The sequence below is a fragment of the Triticum aestivum genome, chromosome 7B (genome assembly GCF_018294505.1).
Source record: "Triticum aestivum cultivar Chinese Spring chromosome 7B, IWGSC CS RefSeq v2.1, whole genome shotgun sequence".
NCBI classification, from domain to species: domain Eukaryota; kingdom Viridiplantae; phylum Streptophyta; class Magnoliopsida; order Poales; family Poaceae; genus Triticum; species Triticum aestivum.
The window spans coordinates 711,976,494-711,993,138 of NC_057813.1; the positions used below are offsets into that span (position 1 = coordinate 711,976,494).

Genomic DNA, 16,645 nt, shown 5'->3' on the forward strand with positions numbered 1-16,645 from the left:
GCCAAAAGCGATTCCTGGCACAGGGTCGCCTGTAGGAAGCCGCTGCTCGGCCGGCCCAGTAACCACGCACATGTGGATGCCACACTTGTTTTTTTTGTTTTTTCTTCACATTTTTTGCTTTATTTTTATTATTATTTATATTTAGAAATAATCAATATATATATATAATAAAATAACTTCACATAAACCTTTTAATTTTTTAATCATATATTCGAAAATGTTAAGTGTGTATAGAAAAATGTTAACCATGTGTGCAAAATTTTATTGTGACATTTAAAAAATATAAAATGTTTAAACAATGTACGTTACTCTTAAAAAATGTTTATACAAGAACAGAAAATGTTCTCATAAGTATAAAAAAATGTACATTAAATTTAAAAAATGTTCACGAGTTTCAAAAATATGTTTAAGATATTTCCAGTAAAATTAAATACCATGTAAGAAATGGTTGTGGGATGTAAAAATGTTGCATAGCATTAAAAAATGTATGTCACATTTAAATAAAAAAATCCGGTGATTTGAAAATGTTCTGCCATTTCAAAAAATGGTTTAAAAATGTAAAAATGTTTCGGTAGGTAAAATTTGTTTATTTACATTAAAATTAAACATTAAAATTTTAAACAAATATTCAAGTGTTTCCAAAAAAATAACCATGAAAATTTTGAAATGTTTATAGAATATAAAGAAATATTTGTGTAGTTCATAAAAATGTACAACGTGTATTTGGAAAATGTTACTGTGTATTTCAAAAGGTGCTGAAAACATGTACTTTAAAAATTGTATGTCAACTATTTATAATAATTCCAAAGTGTATCAAAAAATGTTTAATGTGTGCGTTAAAATAGTAAATTCTGCATTGAGAAAAGTTGACATGTGTTAAAAAAGGCATGATTAAAAATGAAAAATAAGAAAGAAGAAAATTAAAGAAAGCCAAAGAATACGAAGTAAACCAAGGAAGAAACAAAAAGAAATATAACAAGGAAAGAAAAAACAAAAGAAAACCAATGAAAATATAAACAAACAAAGCGTAATGAAGGAAAAAGAAAATCCAATGAGAAAAGAAAGAAAAAATAAAGGAAAATAGAAGAAAATAAACGAAGCAAAACACTAGTGGGAGGGACTGGCAATTTGAGCAACTCAACTAAGGCAAGTGTGGCAAAAATCATGTGGCAATATATGGTAAAAATGGTCACAATCCAAACAACCCTAGATTGTTTAAGAAGCTTCATATTCTTGTACCGAAGTTTTTGTAATGAAAATATAAAGGTCAACATGCTTCCACACACACCCATGTGAATAGTAAAATTCGAAAAAATACTAATAATATTTTTTAAAATCTGAAATTTTGGGATATCAAACTTGGACCACCATTCTACTCGCGCGTGATGTTTGGTGAAGTACCGACACCCATGATATTCATAGTGAACAAAATACAATTCAAACATCACTACTATCTACTCCCTCCGTTCCAAAATAGATGACCCAACTTTGTACTAAAGCTAGTATAAAGTTGGGTCATCTATTTTGGAACGGAGGGAGTATCAAATAGTGTTTTTTTAGCATAGTGTCGATTTTGTCATTTTTTTCCAGATGACTACAGATGTCATTTGTTCGTGAAACTTCATACGCGAGTATACGGGTCGACTATGCACGCTATAAAAAAGTAGATTTGGTTGCTTCTACTTTTTTTTCGATTTACTATTTGTAAGTGTTAACCATGTTCATTATATTCGCGTCCTTTTTGTAAGGATTTGTTTTATTGAATATTGACCTTGAGCGGTTTTTGAAAGAGAAAAATAAACCGCGGAGCCATTCTCCCTCTCCCGGCCCAACTCCCTCGCAAGCCCCGAAAGATGTCGCTTCCCCGCGTATCGCTCCGGCTCCTGCCGCCGCCGCCGCCGCCGCACGCCGGCGCGGCCGTCCTCCGCCGTCTCCTTCGCGGCCTCTGCACAAGGGAAGCGCCCCTTCCCTCCCCCCTCTCCCCGTCCGAGCTCGACACCATCTCCGCGCTCATCCCGCGGCTCATCTCCGAGGGCCAGGTCCCCGCCGCCGGCCGCCTCCTCTCCGCGGCGCTCCTCCTGCCGGGCTCCCCGGAGCGCCTCCCGTTCCCCCCGCTCGCGGAGCACCTCGCCTCCCTGCCCACGCTCACCCCGGCCTTCGCCCTCCTCACCGCGCTCCGCCACCACCCCGTCCGCCCCTCGCCGCTCCCGCTCGCCACCCCGCTCCTCGGCCACCTCCTCGCGATGCGCCGCGCCCGCGAGGCCGCCTCCGTGCTCCGCTGGCTCTGCCGCCCCGACTCCCCGCGCCGGCCCGACGCCGCCACCTACGGCATCGCCGTCGCCGGGTTCTGCAGGCTCGGGGACCCCAAGAGCGCGCTCGTCGCACTCGGCGAGATGGCCGCCGACGGGGTTCCGCCCCCGCAGGAGCTGCAGGAGGCGGTGCGGGACGCGATGCTGCAGGACGCGAGGGTCGAGGAGGCGTGGGCGCTGGAGGAGGCTATGCGGCTGCCGGAGTCCAAGAAGACGGTGGAGATGGTCGACAAGCTTCTTGGAGCGTGGGAGGACTGATTGGCTGAGCCATTTTGGTGCTTCGCTGCTCTGGATCATGCAAAAGGCAGGTGAAATTTTCCCGAGATTGTAGAATTTGTTAGTTTGATATGCAGTATCAATCTAGTGAGAAATCCCCCAAGTTAAAGTTAGTGTTAACCACATACACTGTATGCTTGGTGATTCAGTTTGGATTGCTATGGATGCGAGCATAGATCTCAAGAGGCCTATTCGAGTGGATCGAAGAAGCTTAATAATAACCACATGAGAACTATTTTGTGATGCCAAAAAGAACCATTGTATTTTTTCTGTGCCAGGCGTCAGAACTATCTGTTGCTGTAGAACTTAGGTTTGTATTTGTATAACTTAGATTCGTGAAACTGGCCGACCATTCTAGGAGGATTATTTTCTCAAGTCTTTAATCTCGTATCCACTCTATGAGAACTATTGAAATGAACTGAAGTTACCTTCGTAATGAGATATGGTTTATCGAATATGGTAATTCCAAGCCAGGCTTTTATAAAGGGGCAGCTTGAAAATACAAAAGCTTCTTCTGCATGAAATTTCAGTCTCAGCTCAACAGAGCACTTCGCTTTGCAAAGTGAACACCTAGTTAAGAGTTCCCCGTTTTGCATTAGCTGTCCGTACAATCCCCCTTTTGGTTTACTAGCTGTTCCCATAATCCTCGCTGAAACACTTATGCTGCCTCTTCTCTTTTTTGGGGGGATTTTGACATGACTCGACACATCTTGTTCTGGGTTCTTGAATCTTAAACTCCATGCTTACATTTGGTCTTTCAGCTTCACACCATTGCACTCTCACAATTTCCTTGGTGTTATGCAGCCTGCAACCTCTCCTTTAAAAGAAGCTATCGGGAGGTCTGGGTGTAAGAGCAATGGACAACGAGTCGTCGATGGAAGGACTGACAGCACCGAACATGAGCTGAATGACAGATGACGGATTTGCTCCTCTGTTTGGAATTTGGCCATGAAAATGTCTCACGTTAGTGATAATTATGGTTTCATGAGGAATGGCACAAGTGTTGTATGGTGAATTAGCTATGGTTGCTTGTGAGTTTCTCTTTACATACTTCACTATATTTTGCTTCTTGTGAAACTGGCAATCTGATTGTAGGCTATCTCATATTTATGTCGATGCAAAAAATGACATATTGGTTCTTCATTTTGCGGTTCCTTGGAATTAATTAATCTTCTCGAACTCATGAGAACCATGTGCTTTGAAACTGTGATAAATATATGTGTGATATTGAATCATATTTGACTATGCTTGTGTCAACAGATCATGGTCCAGTTTTTTTTTAAGCAACAAGACTTTATTTCTCATATACTAGCCAAGTGGTTTACAATAAGATGAGAAATAAAGTCCGGGATCGAGGATTCCCAGAAAGAAGAAGATCTGGAGCTAAAGCAATGTTTCGCTAAGCAATCTGCAGCTTGGTTTGCCTCCCGGAAGCAGTTAATAAAAGAGCCTTTGCAAATTCAGAACTGAGATTTTTACACTCTATAACAGTGACCAATGTTTCGCTAATGACACTCAATTCTGCTTTAGTGGCATTGTTCACATGAGGAATAAACCACGAAGCAGCAGAAATATAGTTTCCTCTATTATCTCGTGCAATTGCTCATGTGAAACCCGAGAGAGTTTCTACATTTATCTTGACAAAACCACAGATCATGGCTCAACTAACAGACCCACAAGTTCAGTCATGGGCATGAGCAGCAAATTCAGTCATGGCTGTTATATCGCTGTGAAATCGCTGAGATAGAGAGAGCAGCCTATTTGTGCTTTGACTCGCGGCACACACCAATTAATCGAGCCAGGAAAAAGGAGAGCGCTCCAAGTCTGCATGAAGCTCGGCGGATAACAAGCAATAGCGTACGCTGTCAGGCAAAGCGCAACTTTTTTCTTTGTTTTTATTTTGGTGTTTTTTACTTCTGTTTTTCCTTTTTTGCTTTCTTAGAAATGTTCAAGATTTGAACCAAAGTATTAAATTCTAAAAATGTTTGAAATTTTAAAAAATTCATGAATTCAAAAATGTTGTTGGATTTAAAAAAAATGAATTTTATAATTATTCCAGGATTTCAACAGGTGTTCTACATTTTAAAAATGATCTCGGATTTAAAAAACTTGTTCACTAATTTTAGAAATGTTCCAGATTCAACAAAGATTATCGGATAAAAAAATCTCAGATTTTTTAAAACAAATCCAAAATAAAAAAATGATCTTCAATTTGAAACTTGTTTCCATATTCAGAAAATGTTATTAAATTTGCAAATGTACCCCGAGTTCAGAAAATGTCGATGAATTTAAAAATTGTTCCTGTATTCAAAAAGTGATTATGGTTTCAGAAATATTTTTAAAATTTTAAATTTGTTCACGAATTAATGTTTTTGAATTTGATTTTTTTCGCGGACCTTAAAAATTCAACTGGGCTGGCCCATATATTACGTGCATGAGCACCAGTTATCCCATTTGGCGCCAATTAGGAGCCCAGCTCAACTCGATTCCCTGCTTCACTTTCTCATTTATCATTTTTTGAACGAGCTCCAGTGCTACCTTATAAAAGGTTGGCTATCTTACCACGTGGCACACGTGGTAAGCAATTCAAACTAATCCAAAAGAAGGCTGGCTATCTTTTTATTTTTGAAGAAGTTCGTTAAATCAAAGGGTGTTTTTGGATTAATAAAATATTTAAAATTTTAAAAACATGAAATTTAAAATATTTTCAAAAATTTTAAAATATCCATGTATCGAATTTTTTTAATAAACCTCATACATTTAAAAAATGTTAGCAAATTTTAAAATTTAAGTAAAAATTAAAAATATTCATGAATTTTAAAATGGTCAATGATTTAGAATGTGGAATAAGGAAAAAAAGAAGAAAATGAAAAAAGTTAATATTAAAATTAAAAAATCAAATAACCTCTAACCAACGACACACACACCCTTACAGGCGGGCCCAGCAACACACATTTCTCGACGTAGTAGGAGGCTAAAAAATTAGGGAGCTTAGTATCTTAGTAGATAGAATAAAATCCCCTCAGAAAAATCGATAGAATAAAAAACGTTGCTGTGGTTGAGCCTGGGAAATTGCTGCTAATTAAAGTAGTTGCATGCATTTGCGGACAACATAGATTTTGGCTAGTCATAGTGGGAGTAACTTAGGTAGTAACATAACACATTCCAAGACAATTTTACTTATGTGGCATGGAGTTAATGAGAAGAGAGATACTAGTTACTATAACATAACACACCCCGAGGTAAATGAGTCTATAGCTCAATTAATGAGGCTTGCGTGTTATCATCTATATGTTACCATTATGGAGGTAGTAACATAGACTAGTAAAATATGCATGTTACTAGTCTATGTTACTCCCCACTATGACCAGCCTTAGCACAAAACAAAGATGTAATTTTGACGAGAACAAGTGGCATGTCTTGTTTTGTGTGAGTGGCATTTGGGAAGAGTGTCCCTAAAAAAATGCAGCTGTCGCTTCGCCCCCCCCCCCCCTTTTCTTTCGCCGCCGGTGGCCTCATCGGTGGCAAGAGAAGTGGGGACTCGTCCATTTTTTCCTTTTTCTTAGATTTTCGTTTCTCTAGTGGCATTGACAATGTGGCAGCAGCGTTTGCGTGTTGGAATAAGATCTCTCTGGTCTCTTACTACCTCGATGGTGTCCAATCCGACACTGATAAAGGTTATGTGAGACGTTGCATCCCCGGATTTGTTGGTTCGATTCAGATCTTGGCAATTAGTGTGTCTTCCGAGGAGAGATATTGGCAGGCTATTAGTGCATCAACTTTGACATCTTCTTCCGTATTATTCTGTGCCATGCAGTGACAGAGCTATGTTGATTGCTGCAGAGGCCATGCCCCCCGGTCTACATTACATTATGTGAAGATTTATTTTTTAGGGAGAGCAAATTAGGACAAGCATAGCCTTTTGCCTCCCCCCCAAAACATCCATATTTTATGCTTAGCCCCCACCCCTTGACGAAAATATGCCCTAGAGGCAATAATAAAATGATTATTATTATATTTTCTTAATCATGATAAAGGTTTATTATTCATGCTAGAATTGTATTGACGGGAAACTTAAATACATGTCTGGATACATAAACAAATACCGTGGCCCTAGTAAGCCTCTACTAGACTAGCTCTTTAATCAAAGATGGTTATGGTTTCCTAACCATAGACATGTGTTGTCATTAGATAACGGGATCACATCATTAGGAGAATGATGTGATGGACAAGACCCATCTGTTAGCTTAGCATATGATTGTTTAGTTTATCGCTACTACTTTCTTGAATGTCAAATACATGTTCCTTCGACCATGAGCTCATGTAACTCCCAGATACTGGAGGAATACCTTTTGTGCTATCAAACCTCACAACGTAACTGGGTGATCATAAAGATTCTCTACAGGTATTTCCGAAGGTGTCTGTTGAGTTGTCATGGATTGAGATTGGGATTTGTCACTCCGAGTACCGGAGAGGTATCTCTAGGCTCTCTCGGTAATACACGTCATAATAAGCCTTGCAAGCAAATGACTAAGAAGTTAGTTACGAGATGATGTATTACAGAATGAGTAAAGATACGTGCTGGTAACGATATTGAACCAGGTATCAAGATACCGACGATGGAATCTCGGGCAAGTAACATACCGATGGACAAAGGGAATTACGTATGTTGTCATAAGGTTCGACCGATAAAGATCTTCGTAGAATATGTTGGAATCAATATGGGCATCCAGGTTCCGCTATTGGTTATTGACCGGAGAGGTTTCTCGGTCATGTCTACATAGTTCTCGAACCTGTAGGGTCCGCACGCTTAACGTTCGTTGACGATATATTGTTATATGAGTTATATGCTTTGGTGACCGAATTTTGTGGATGAGATCACAGACATGACGAGGAGCTCTAGAATGGCCCAGGGGTAAAGATTGATATATAGGACGGTGGTATTCGGACATCGAAATAGTTTTGGAGTGCACCGGGTAGTCATTGGGTCGCTGGAAGGGGTTCCAGACACCCCCGGTAAGTGTGTGGGCCTAATGGGCCAGGGGGGGGGGACAGACCAGCCCACTAGGGGGCTGGCGCGCCCCTCTCCTTGGCTGGCCGGCCCTACGGGAAGGAAAGGGGAGGGGTGGCCCCTTCTTCCGTTCCATCCTCATGAGTGAAAAGAAGGGGGGGTGCCTCCTCCCCCATGCCTTCCCCCCGCACTCAAATAAGAAAGGGGGGTGTGGCTTGGGGAAGACCCCAAGTAGGATTCGGCTGTACTTGGGGCACCCCTTGGCCTCTCCCATCTCCCCCACCTATATATATATGTGGGAGGAGGGCGCCATACATAACGACGACAATCTCTTAGCCGTGTGCGGCGCCCTCCTCCATTGTCACTAGTAGAAAACACGCCTTTAGTCCCGGTTCCGGAACCGGGACTAAAGGGTCGAGACTAAAGCCCAAATGTTTAGTCCCGGTTTGTTTACGAACCGGGACTAAAGGATCTCCATGTGGCCGTTGTCTAGAGCTCCACCTTTAGTCCCGGTTGGTAACACCAACCGGGACTAAAGATTTTTTTTTGAATTTTTGTTTTTCTGAATTATTTTGAAAAAATGATTTTTTTTGAATTTTTTTTGAATTTTAAAATTTCTGAATTATTTGACAATTTAATCTCTAATCACCCCTCATCACTGCTCAAGTATGAACCACTTATTCCAAATTGTGTAACTTCCCGGCTGGTCACCCATCCTCTCACTACACCAGCCTGCTTCTCGGCCGGTCACCCATCCTCTCACTACCCCAGTCTGAGCATGCTTAAAGTTCTATTCCCCCTAGTTTCCAAGTTTACACTTGTTGTTTTCCTGACAATACTAAGGTGTCCATCCTATTAAACCTTAGGAGTTGAACTTGAGCATGAAGCACTGCTTGGAGCAATATGCAGAAGGACCCGCTCTTGGAACAACTTGATTGGTTTCTCACCTCCATCCATTGGACATCTGCCTATCCCAACACACTGGTAAAACCACTAGGTAAACCCATGTATGACCATACACCTTGTATCGTTAACATAGAAACCAAAATACCCAGGACCAAACTGTTCCATTTTGTAGCTTATTGGGTTTTACATCTGGGATTCATGGAATTCGTCCAAAAGGCTTGGGCCAAACCAGTTAAGTCCACCAATGCAGCAACAACTCTTTGTCGGCAATTTAAACACTTGCGGCATGAGCTCAAGATCTGGAGTAAGAATATCTCTAAACTTTCCATTGCCATTGCAAACTCCAACAAGACTCTTAAGGAACTTGATTATATTGAAGATAAAAGGAACCTCACCTTGCCGGAGGCAAACTTCAGGAATATAATTAAGAAGCATCTTCTTAGACTTCTTGATTATCAACGACAGTACTGGAAAAAATGTTGCACCATTAGATGGGTCAAATTCGGTGACGAAAACTCGAAGTTTTTCCAAGCTCTAGCCACAGAAAGATTCAGAAAGAACAATGTTTCATTACTACTGGCACCATGTGGTACATGTGTTGAAGATCACAATGGCAAAGAATCACTACTTTTTCACGCTTATAAAGAGAGAATTGGAACTGTTGCGCCCCCACAGATGAGGTTTGATCTTCCTACTCTCATAACACCCACCCCTGGCCTTGACTCTCTTACTATGCCCTTTACCACTAAAGAAATAGATGCAGTGATCAAAGACATGCCTAGTGGTCGTGCGCCCGGCCTGGATGGTTTCAGTGGAATTTTCCTCAAGACTTGCTGGCATATAATTAAACATGATATGTACGAGCTATGCAACCAATTTTATGAAGGCACCTTAAACCTGGAAAGTATCAATGAAGGCCTCATTACCCTAATTCCAAAAATCAGTTCGCCTTCAACAGTTAATGATTACCGATCGATCACATTACTCAATTGTTGTCTTAAAATGATCACCAAGCTTCTCGCAAATCGTCTTCAGAAAATTATGTTACAAGTGGTCCACCGCAACCAATATGGCTTCCTGAAGGGTCGCTCTATACAAGACTGTCTCGCTTGGGCATTTCAATATATACATCTTTGCCAAAAATCGAAGCGCGAGATCATGTTGCTAAAGCTTGACTTTACAAAGGCCTTCGACACCATTGAGCACACGACCATGCTAGATATTATGAAACACACCATTGCCGCAACCGGCTACCGCGACGGCTTTACGACATAGTTTCAGTGGTGACGAATGGTAGGGATCGACAGGCCAATTTTTTTAATGGGTCTGGCAACCCGATTTGCTGCATAGGGCGGACTAGTGGGCACCGATGCTGCAACCGGCGAGCACCGGTGAGCTGGCCATGCTTCGAGGTTGGGGGGGGGGGAGGAAACGGATATGAAGCTGATTTGTTGGTTTGTGTCCCCAAATTGGATAGCTGCTAGGCAACTGGCTGAAAATCTGGCTGGTCAGCCGGTGCCTAGCATCGCCCCCTTTTTTGGGGCCTCTTTTTTTATACCTATGCTCGATCCTCGCTATGGTTGGTAGTTTGAAGAGCGCCCTAGTCTGCGCGAAGCTCGGCAGATAACGAGCAATTGCGTACGTTGTTTGGTAGAGCGCAACTTTTTCCTTTGTTTTTATTTTGGTGTTTATTTACTTCTGTTTTTGTTTTTGTTTTCTTAAAGATGTTCGAGATTTCAACCAAAGTATTAAATTTTGGAAATGTTTCAAAATTTTAAAATATCATGAATTCAAAAATGTTCTCGGATTTCAAAAAATCATTAATTTGAAAATTATCCTAGAATTTTGAAATGTATTTTAAATTTTAAAAATGATCTCGGATTTACAAAAATGTTCATGAATTTTAAAATGTTCTAGATTTCAAAAATATTAACGGATTAAAAAATATCGTACTTCAAAAAAGTTCCAAAATTAATAAAATGTTCTTCATTTTGAAATGTGTTTCGAATTTCAAAAAAAGTTCATGAATTTGAAAATGTACCATGAGTTCATAAAATATCCATAAATTTGAAAATTGATCCTGAATTCAAAAGATAATCAAGACTCAAAAAATGTTCTCAAAATTTTAAAGTTGCTCATGAATTAATGTTCTCAGATTTCAAAAGGTGTTCTTGAATTTGATTTCTTTCCCGGACTTTAAAAAACCCAACTGGGCTGGCCTATATAGTTTGTGCATGAGTTATCTTAATTGGTGCCAATTAGGAGTCTAGCTCAGCTCGACTCCCTGCTTCACTTGCTCGCTTAGCATTTTTTAGCTTGCTCTATTTCTACTTTAAAAGATTGGTTACCTTTTTATTTTGAAGAAGTTCGTTAAATAAAAAGGTGTTTTTGGATTTATAAATATATTGCCAATTTCTAAAACCATGAATTTTAAAATATTTTCAATAATTTTTGAAATATCCATGTATTAGAATATATTAAAAAAATTGAATAAATTTGATACATTTTCAAAGTGTTTGCAAAATTTAAAAGGTTTGTGAACTTTAAAATATTCATAAATTTTAGAAAGTGTTCAATAATTTAAAAAAAAATTCAAGGATTTAAAAATGTTCACAATTTTTTGTAAATGTTCATGAGTAAAAAAGTGGAGAAAGGAAATTTTAAACGAATAAAAAGATGAAAATTGAAAAACAAAAATACTAAAAATAAAAACAAAAGAACCTTCAACCAATGACACCCTTACATGCAGGCCCAGCAACACACATGTCTCGACACACTGAGCCTAGAAAATTGCTGCTAATTAAAGTAGCTATATGCATTGCAGGACGACTTATATTTAGCACAAAACAGAAGGGGTATTTTGAGGAGAACAAGTGCTAAACAACTCGCGTGTCTTGTTCAGCGGGAGTGGCATTTGGGAAGAGTATCCCTAAAAAAATGCACATGACTCTCAACCCTAGCCGCTGCAACAACGTTCTTACACACCGTCGCTTCGGTCCCTCTTATCTTCCACCTCCGGTAGCCTCATTGGCGGCAAGAGGAGTGGGGACTTATCTGTCTTGTTTTCTTTTTCTCAGGTTTTTTGTCTCTCTGGTGACATCGACAAGGTGGCAACAACGATTGCATGTTGGAATAAGGCCTCTCTGGTCTTGTACTACCTCGACAACGTCCAATCCGACACCGACGAAGGGTATGTGATAGATTGCATCCTCGGATCTGTTGGTTTCATTCCAATCTTGCAATTAGTGTATCTTTCAAGGAGAGATATTGGCAGGCTATTAGTGCAGCAACTTTGACATCTTCTTTCATATTATTTTGTGGCATGGTATGGTTTCTTCAACCCTCTGAATTGATGGAGATATTAGCGAGAAGCTCTGTAGACGTCGGCCAGGCTTTGCCCGGTCACACCCTTTGGTGGACAGGGAGGAGGAGGCTGAGAGACGGAGGAGCCTGACATCGGTTAGGGTTCCCTCCCAATCGCCGTCGGAAGCGACGCGGGAGGTGGGTGGGGTTTTCTTTCCAAGAACCAATTACATGGAGGGTCTCCGATGGAGCAAACTTGTACCGACATTGATAAGAAAATGATTTGACCTCATCTTTATTAAATCATTGTATATCTCATGTTCCTAAGTATATTTAATGTAGAGTCATGGAAACTCTAATAAGTCCTATTTAGTGGGCTATAGCATGTGCCATGTCACCAAAATCCTAGATGAAAGGGAGAGGAAGGAGAAGAGATGGGGCAAAGGGCACTAGATCTACTGCCCGACTAGCTAGCACACGACACAAGAAAATCCAGCTCCGTGCGTGCAGCTGGTGATTTGTCTCTCCGTTCAGTTAGGTGTCTTCCCTTTCTTCCCTCACATGCAAACATCTTTAACGTCACTCTTTCATTTTGGAGCCTTCTCAATCAACTGAGGTCTCAAATTTGAGAGTTGGTACACAATTTTGATGTGCCTATTGGGTTTGGGCTTCCTTAAATGTGTTATGCTCCATATGGTTTCAACCCTTTGGATTGATTGAGGCCACCAATTGCGTGGTGGATCCCTATAGGTAGTAGGACGGGGCACCCAAAGTGGTTGGACCATGCCAGGTGTTATACCGGTAGCTTCAGGTGAGACATAAGAGCACAACCTGCTGCTCATCATGCCGGACAACGACCACCCATTCACCACACTTGCCAATAGGAACGACGGTGTGGCAAGACAGCAACGCTCTACATGGAATTCGTCCCCGCAGACCTGGTGCCACCGATGGAGGTGAAGAAGGATGGGGTGGAGAGGAAGGCGGTGGCTTGAAAGAAGGTCGAGGTGGGTAAGATGAACAATCAGTGACGACAGAACGCGAGGCAAGGCCACACCCGCTTCACGCACCATGGAAGCGAGAGCAAAACTTAAGGGACATGTCTATGTATTAGTCGTTTGGGGCAGTTGATCCGCTCTGAGTCATTGAATGCAAGATGAATGGCTAGATCACCTTCGACCTCCTGCCCTCATGTTCATCTCTTTCCCAAAACCACCCCACGTACGACCGGCACAACCGTCTGCCTCACTGCACCACCCTCCCCCATCGTTGCCCACTGCTGCACTTGCGCCGCCCTGCCATCCCTCTAAACCGGCGACCGCCAGTTTTTTTTCCTGACGAGCCTGCACCCGCAATGCACGCGTCAAACTTGAGACTCACCTCCGCTTGGCGGCGCCGGTCTACAGGCAAACTAAAACTGAAGAAAACCAGATGAGAAAATAAACCGGTCGTAGTGTGCACAGTCAACACTGAAAAGTGGGTCCAAGGTGTCACAACCAAAAAATAAGAAGGTAAAGGTTTTTTTTTTTTTTTGCGGGTAAAAGGTAAAGGTCACAACTGACAAGTTTGCTTACAGTCAAAAAATATGAACTTCCAATTAAGTTCGGTTGTGAAACGAGGCGGCGTTGTTGTCATTTCCGAGAGCTCGCAGTAATGGCAGCACTTAACCCCTTCCTCAGTAAATAAAAGTAGGACAGTAGTCGCTGGCTCACTGCCTACCCGTGGTTACTCCATTGGCAGCTAGTAATTTGGTTGGAGGGGAAAGTTGGGGTTTTTCGAGACGAGAGCTACGAGAGATGCAGCGGCGTTGTGGGGTTCGCCGGCGTTCCGCCCGGCTGCTAGCACTTGGAGGAGGCGGACGGGATCTCATCAGCGCGCTCCCCGACGATCTGCTCATCCTCGTCCTCGACCGCCTCCACTGCGCCGCCGCCGTCGTGCGCACGGGCGTCCTCTCCCGCCGGTGGCGCAGCCTCTGGGTCCGCCTCCGCCACATCGTCTTCCGCGACGTCCCGTACCGCTCGCTCGAAGCGGCGCTCGGCCGCCTCCCTCGTCCCCCGCCCGCTGTTCGCCTCCTCGACATCCGCATCCCCCAGCGCCTCCCTAAGGACCAGCCCGCCGACGAGGCCAGCGTCAAGTCCCTGCTCTGCGCAGCGGCGCTGCTCCAGCCGGAGAAGTTCGTCTTTGAGATCCCCTCCGATTCGGGGTTAATCCACGGCTCCCTCGTCGTCAACCTGCCTTGTTTCCAACGCGCCACCTCCATCGTGCTGAACCTTCGCTACGTCTTCCTCCGCGTGCCAGCCGGCGCCGAGTTTGCCGCACTCGAGACGCTGTCCCTCTCGTACTGCACCGTTGCCATTGACCGCTTGCTCTCCTGCTGCCCACGCCTGCGCAAGCTCTGCCTCGCCTGGGTTTCTTTCAATAAGGGCGACCTGACGGTCAAATCGGCGTCGCTGCAGGAGCTTCTCCTGGAGGGCCATGGCGAGCAGATAGAAACTATCGACATCGAAACCCCCGCGCTTAAGCAATTAATCATATCCTTTTCCACTCCGGGTGACATTTCCGTCTTGGCACCCGTGGTGGAGATGGTTTGGTGGAACTGCTACTTCAGGGTGCGTGTTATGTTTGATCTTTGGCGACTCCAGCAGGTGACACTAATGACGGCAGAGGGACAAGGACAGCTCCATTCGCTGCACATCGATGCTTACGCCGTTCGTCCCTTCTCCTGCTCAATTTTCTGCATTCTCAAACTATGAATTTTCTGCATTCTCCGATTATCAATTTTCTGCACATTGATACTGCCAAATTGTTTTTTCAGAGACTGTCTTTTTTTCACGGTAAAATGGACGCCTTTACAGAGGAGATAGAGAAGCATATGATTGTCAAGTTTTCTGTTTTGGAGCTACGTCTCGCAACAAACGGACATGGTTTTGGAGCACTCGTCTTTCATCTCCTAGGGATGAATCGAATTCGTTGTGCTACGCGGAGGCTCAGGATCGCCCTAGAGAAAACAATGGTAATTTTCTACTCTGCTTCTCTCCCCCAATATTACATTCTCTAGTAAATAGTTCACATATAATTTTTTACCTTTAGGTGAATGAAGAATGCCCATTTGATTGTCCTTGTGAACCCGAGGGCTGGAGATCAAACACCATATCCTTGACTGCTCTCGAAGAAGTGGAGATCAATGGCTTCGGAGGAGATGATCATGAACTTGATTTCATGAAGCTGATATGTAAATGTGCGCCAATCCTCAAACGAATGATTGTCAAGCTGTCAGACGAGGCCTCATCAAGTAACTATGGATGCACAAAATTATATAACATCTTCAAGGCTTGTTCTTCTGTGGAAGTCTATGTTTATCTTAGCTCCGGTGAGTATGTTTTGCATTCCTGATTAGCATGCTTCTAGATGCAACAAGGACATAACTACTAATCCTCGTAAGTTTCATCGAAACCTAAAGTCAAGCCGTTAGTTTTTTCATGTCGTGCTAAATCTCTAATGTGGTTCAAATGTAGCATGGATAGGCCATCTATCTGATACATATTTGTGTGGGCAAACCCTCATATATTTATCAAATACTCCCTGACAAAATATAAGACATTTTTTGGTTTTGTATAGGGCATAAAAAACCTCTTACATTTTGTTACGGAGGGAGCAGAAGCTTAATGGTGTAGTGGGCAATAAATGGTTTGAATGTTTTTATGCAGACTACCTTCCTTAGCAGCCCATTTTATGCAATCTTCTGTATCGATGTTGCATCTGTATCCGGTAGCAAAAAGATAGTTTCCATGTTACATAGAGTTGGTTGTCCCATCTGAATTTCACTGTCCATAAAATATAGTGTCTAGGTTCAATTCTGTTCAAGGAGCACTTTGGTATATTTCTTCTCTGCTTTTACTATGTATTTCCTTGTCTACCAACGGCAGCAAATTTACTCATACAATGGCTCTACGTTTGGAGCACATTACAATCCTAACCGGAGCTTATTTCAATTTGCCTCCTCTGCAGGATTAATGCTCGGCTGGCAAAATCGCCTCTCAGGATAATTTCCATGGTTTGGTCTGGATCCATGGCGGGCATCGACAAGCTCATCCTTTCCAACGATGACCAACTCTGTTACCTGGTCATATTATTTTGCTTTGTTGCTTCAACCGATTATCTAGGTGTTGTTTTGTCACTGTACTGAAGCTTTATGTATGACTGTAAGTGGTGCGCCGTTATAGTTAATTCCTGAATGGTCCTTCAGCTATCGAATTTGATGTACTCAACCTAGTCATCAGTTAAACCTATGGTTTCCATTGCTATGGTTGCACTGTGTGTTTTCACCAAACGTAGATTGTTCAGCAGTAGATGTTCACTCTGCAGTATCTTTGTATGTGAACGAGATCAGCTTTCCGGTCTGTTCACCTGCTGAACTTGAGAGTTGCTTTAGGTCCCTCTGTTTTCCCTACTGCAATCTATCCGATTGATGGTAAGAGCTCCGTCACAAGTTTCAGTCATACTGGCATTTCATATATGTCTACAAAATTAAACATGCGGATGTACGCAAATACCAGCATCAATGGTGTGCGTGATCCTGCTTATGTTTATCTGAGAGCGTTAGTCCTTTTCTGATCTGATAAAAAATTGACGCACTGTACCCAAAACGACAATGATCACCACCTCTCCGTGGTTCCATGCTGCTCCAGCCCTAAGAACATCTCTAGCAGATCCCGTAAAATGACCCGGCCCGCAAAATAACCGCCAAAATGCGGGTCGGCGGGGAAAATCCCGCCCAAACAGACCTAGCAAACGCGTCCAGGCCATAAATATTTTTGAGGGGTGCGGCAAAATCTTGACC

The 16,645-nt window shown here is 42.5% G+C and overlaps 2 protein-coding genes across 3 annotated transcripts; both read left to right on the forward strand.

The window, feature by feature from the left end:
* Positions 1-1,813: 1,813 nt before the first annotated feature.
* Positions 1,814-3,728, forward strand: LOC123159522 (pentatricopeptide repeat-containing protein At1g62590). 2 transcript variants are annotated; one of them, XR_006479770.1, is made up of 2 exons: positions 1,814-2,617; positions 3,390-3,728. XR_006479770.1 is itself a non-coding variant. In XM_044577357.1 (2 exons), the coding sequence occupies exon 1, from the start codon at positions 1,854-1,856 to the stop codon at positions 2,565-2,567; it is 714 nt and encodes a 237-aa protein (XP_044433292.1). In that variant the 5' UTR covers positions 1,814-1,853; the 3' UTR covers positions 2,568-2,613; positions 3,390-3,728. The 2 variants fall into 2 exon arrangements, 1 of the variants encoding a protein (XP_044433292.1); XM_044577357.1 differs by having other exon boundaries at positions 1,814-2,613.
* A 9,829-nt stretch (positions 3,729-13,557) lies between these two features.
* LOC123162743 (uncharacterized) lies at positions 13,558-16,054 on the forward strand. Its single transcript, XM_044580506.1, has 4 exons — positions 13,558-14,513; positions 14,621-14,818; positions 14,896-15,175; positions 15,814-16,054. The coding sequence occupies exons 1-4, from the start codon at positions 13,602-13,604 to the stop codon at positions 15,849-15,851; spliced, it is 1,428 nt and encodes a 475-aa protein (XP_044436441.1). The 5' UTR covers positions 13,558-13,601; the 3' UTR covers positions 15,852-16,054.
* Positions 16,055-16,645: the final 591 nt, after the last annotated feature.

What these genes read in the sequence shown, in the direction of transcription:
- LOC123159522 (XM_044577357.1), top strand. Translation starts at nt 1,854, where the DNA reads ATGTCGCTTCCCCGCGTATCGCTCCGGCTCCTGCCGCCGCCGCCGCCG.
- LOC123162743 (XM_044580506.1), top strand. Translation starts at nt 13,602, where the DNA reads ATGCAGCGGCGTTGTGGGGTTCGCCGGCGTTCCGCCCGGCTGCTAGCA. An exon ending in TGCACATCGATGCTTACGCC is followed by an intron (nt 14,514 to 14,620) that starts GTTCGTCCCTTC and finishes TTGTTTTTTCAG; the next exon opens with AGACTGTCTTTTTTTCACGG. An exon ending in CTATGTTTATCTTAGCTCCG is followed by an intron (nt 15,176 to 15,813) that starts GTGAGTATGTTT and finishes CCTCCTCTGCAG; the next exon opens with GATTAATGCTCGGCTGGCAA.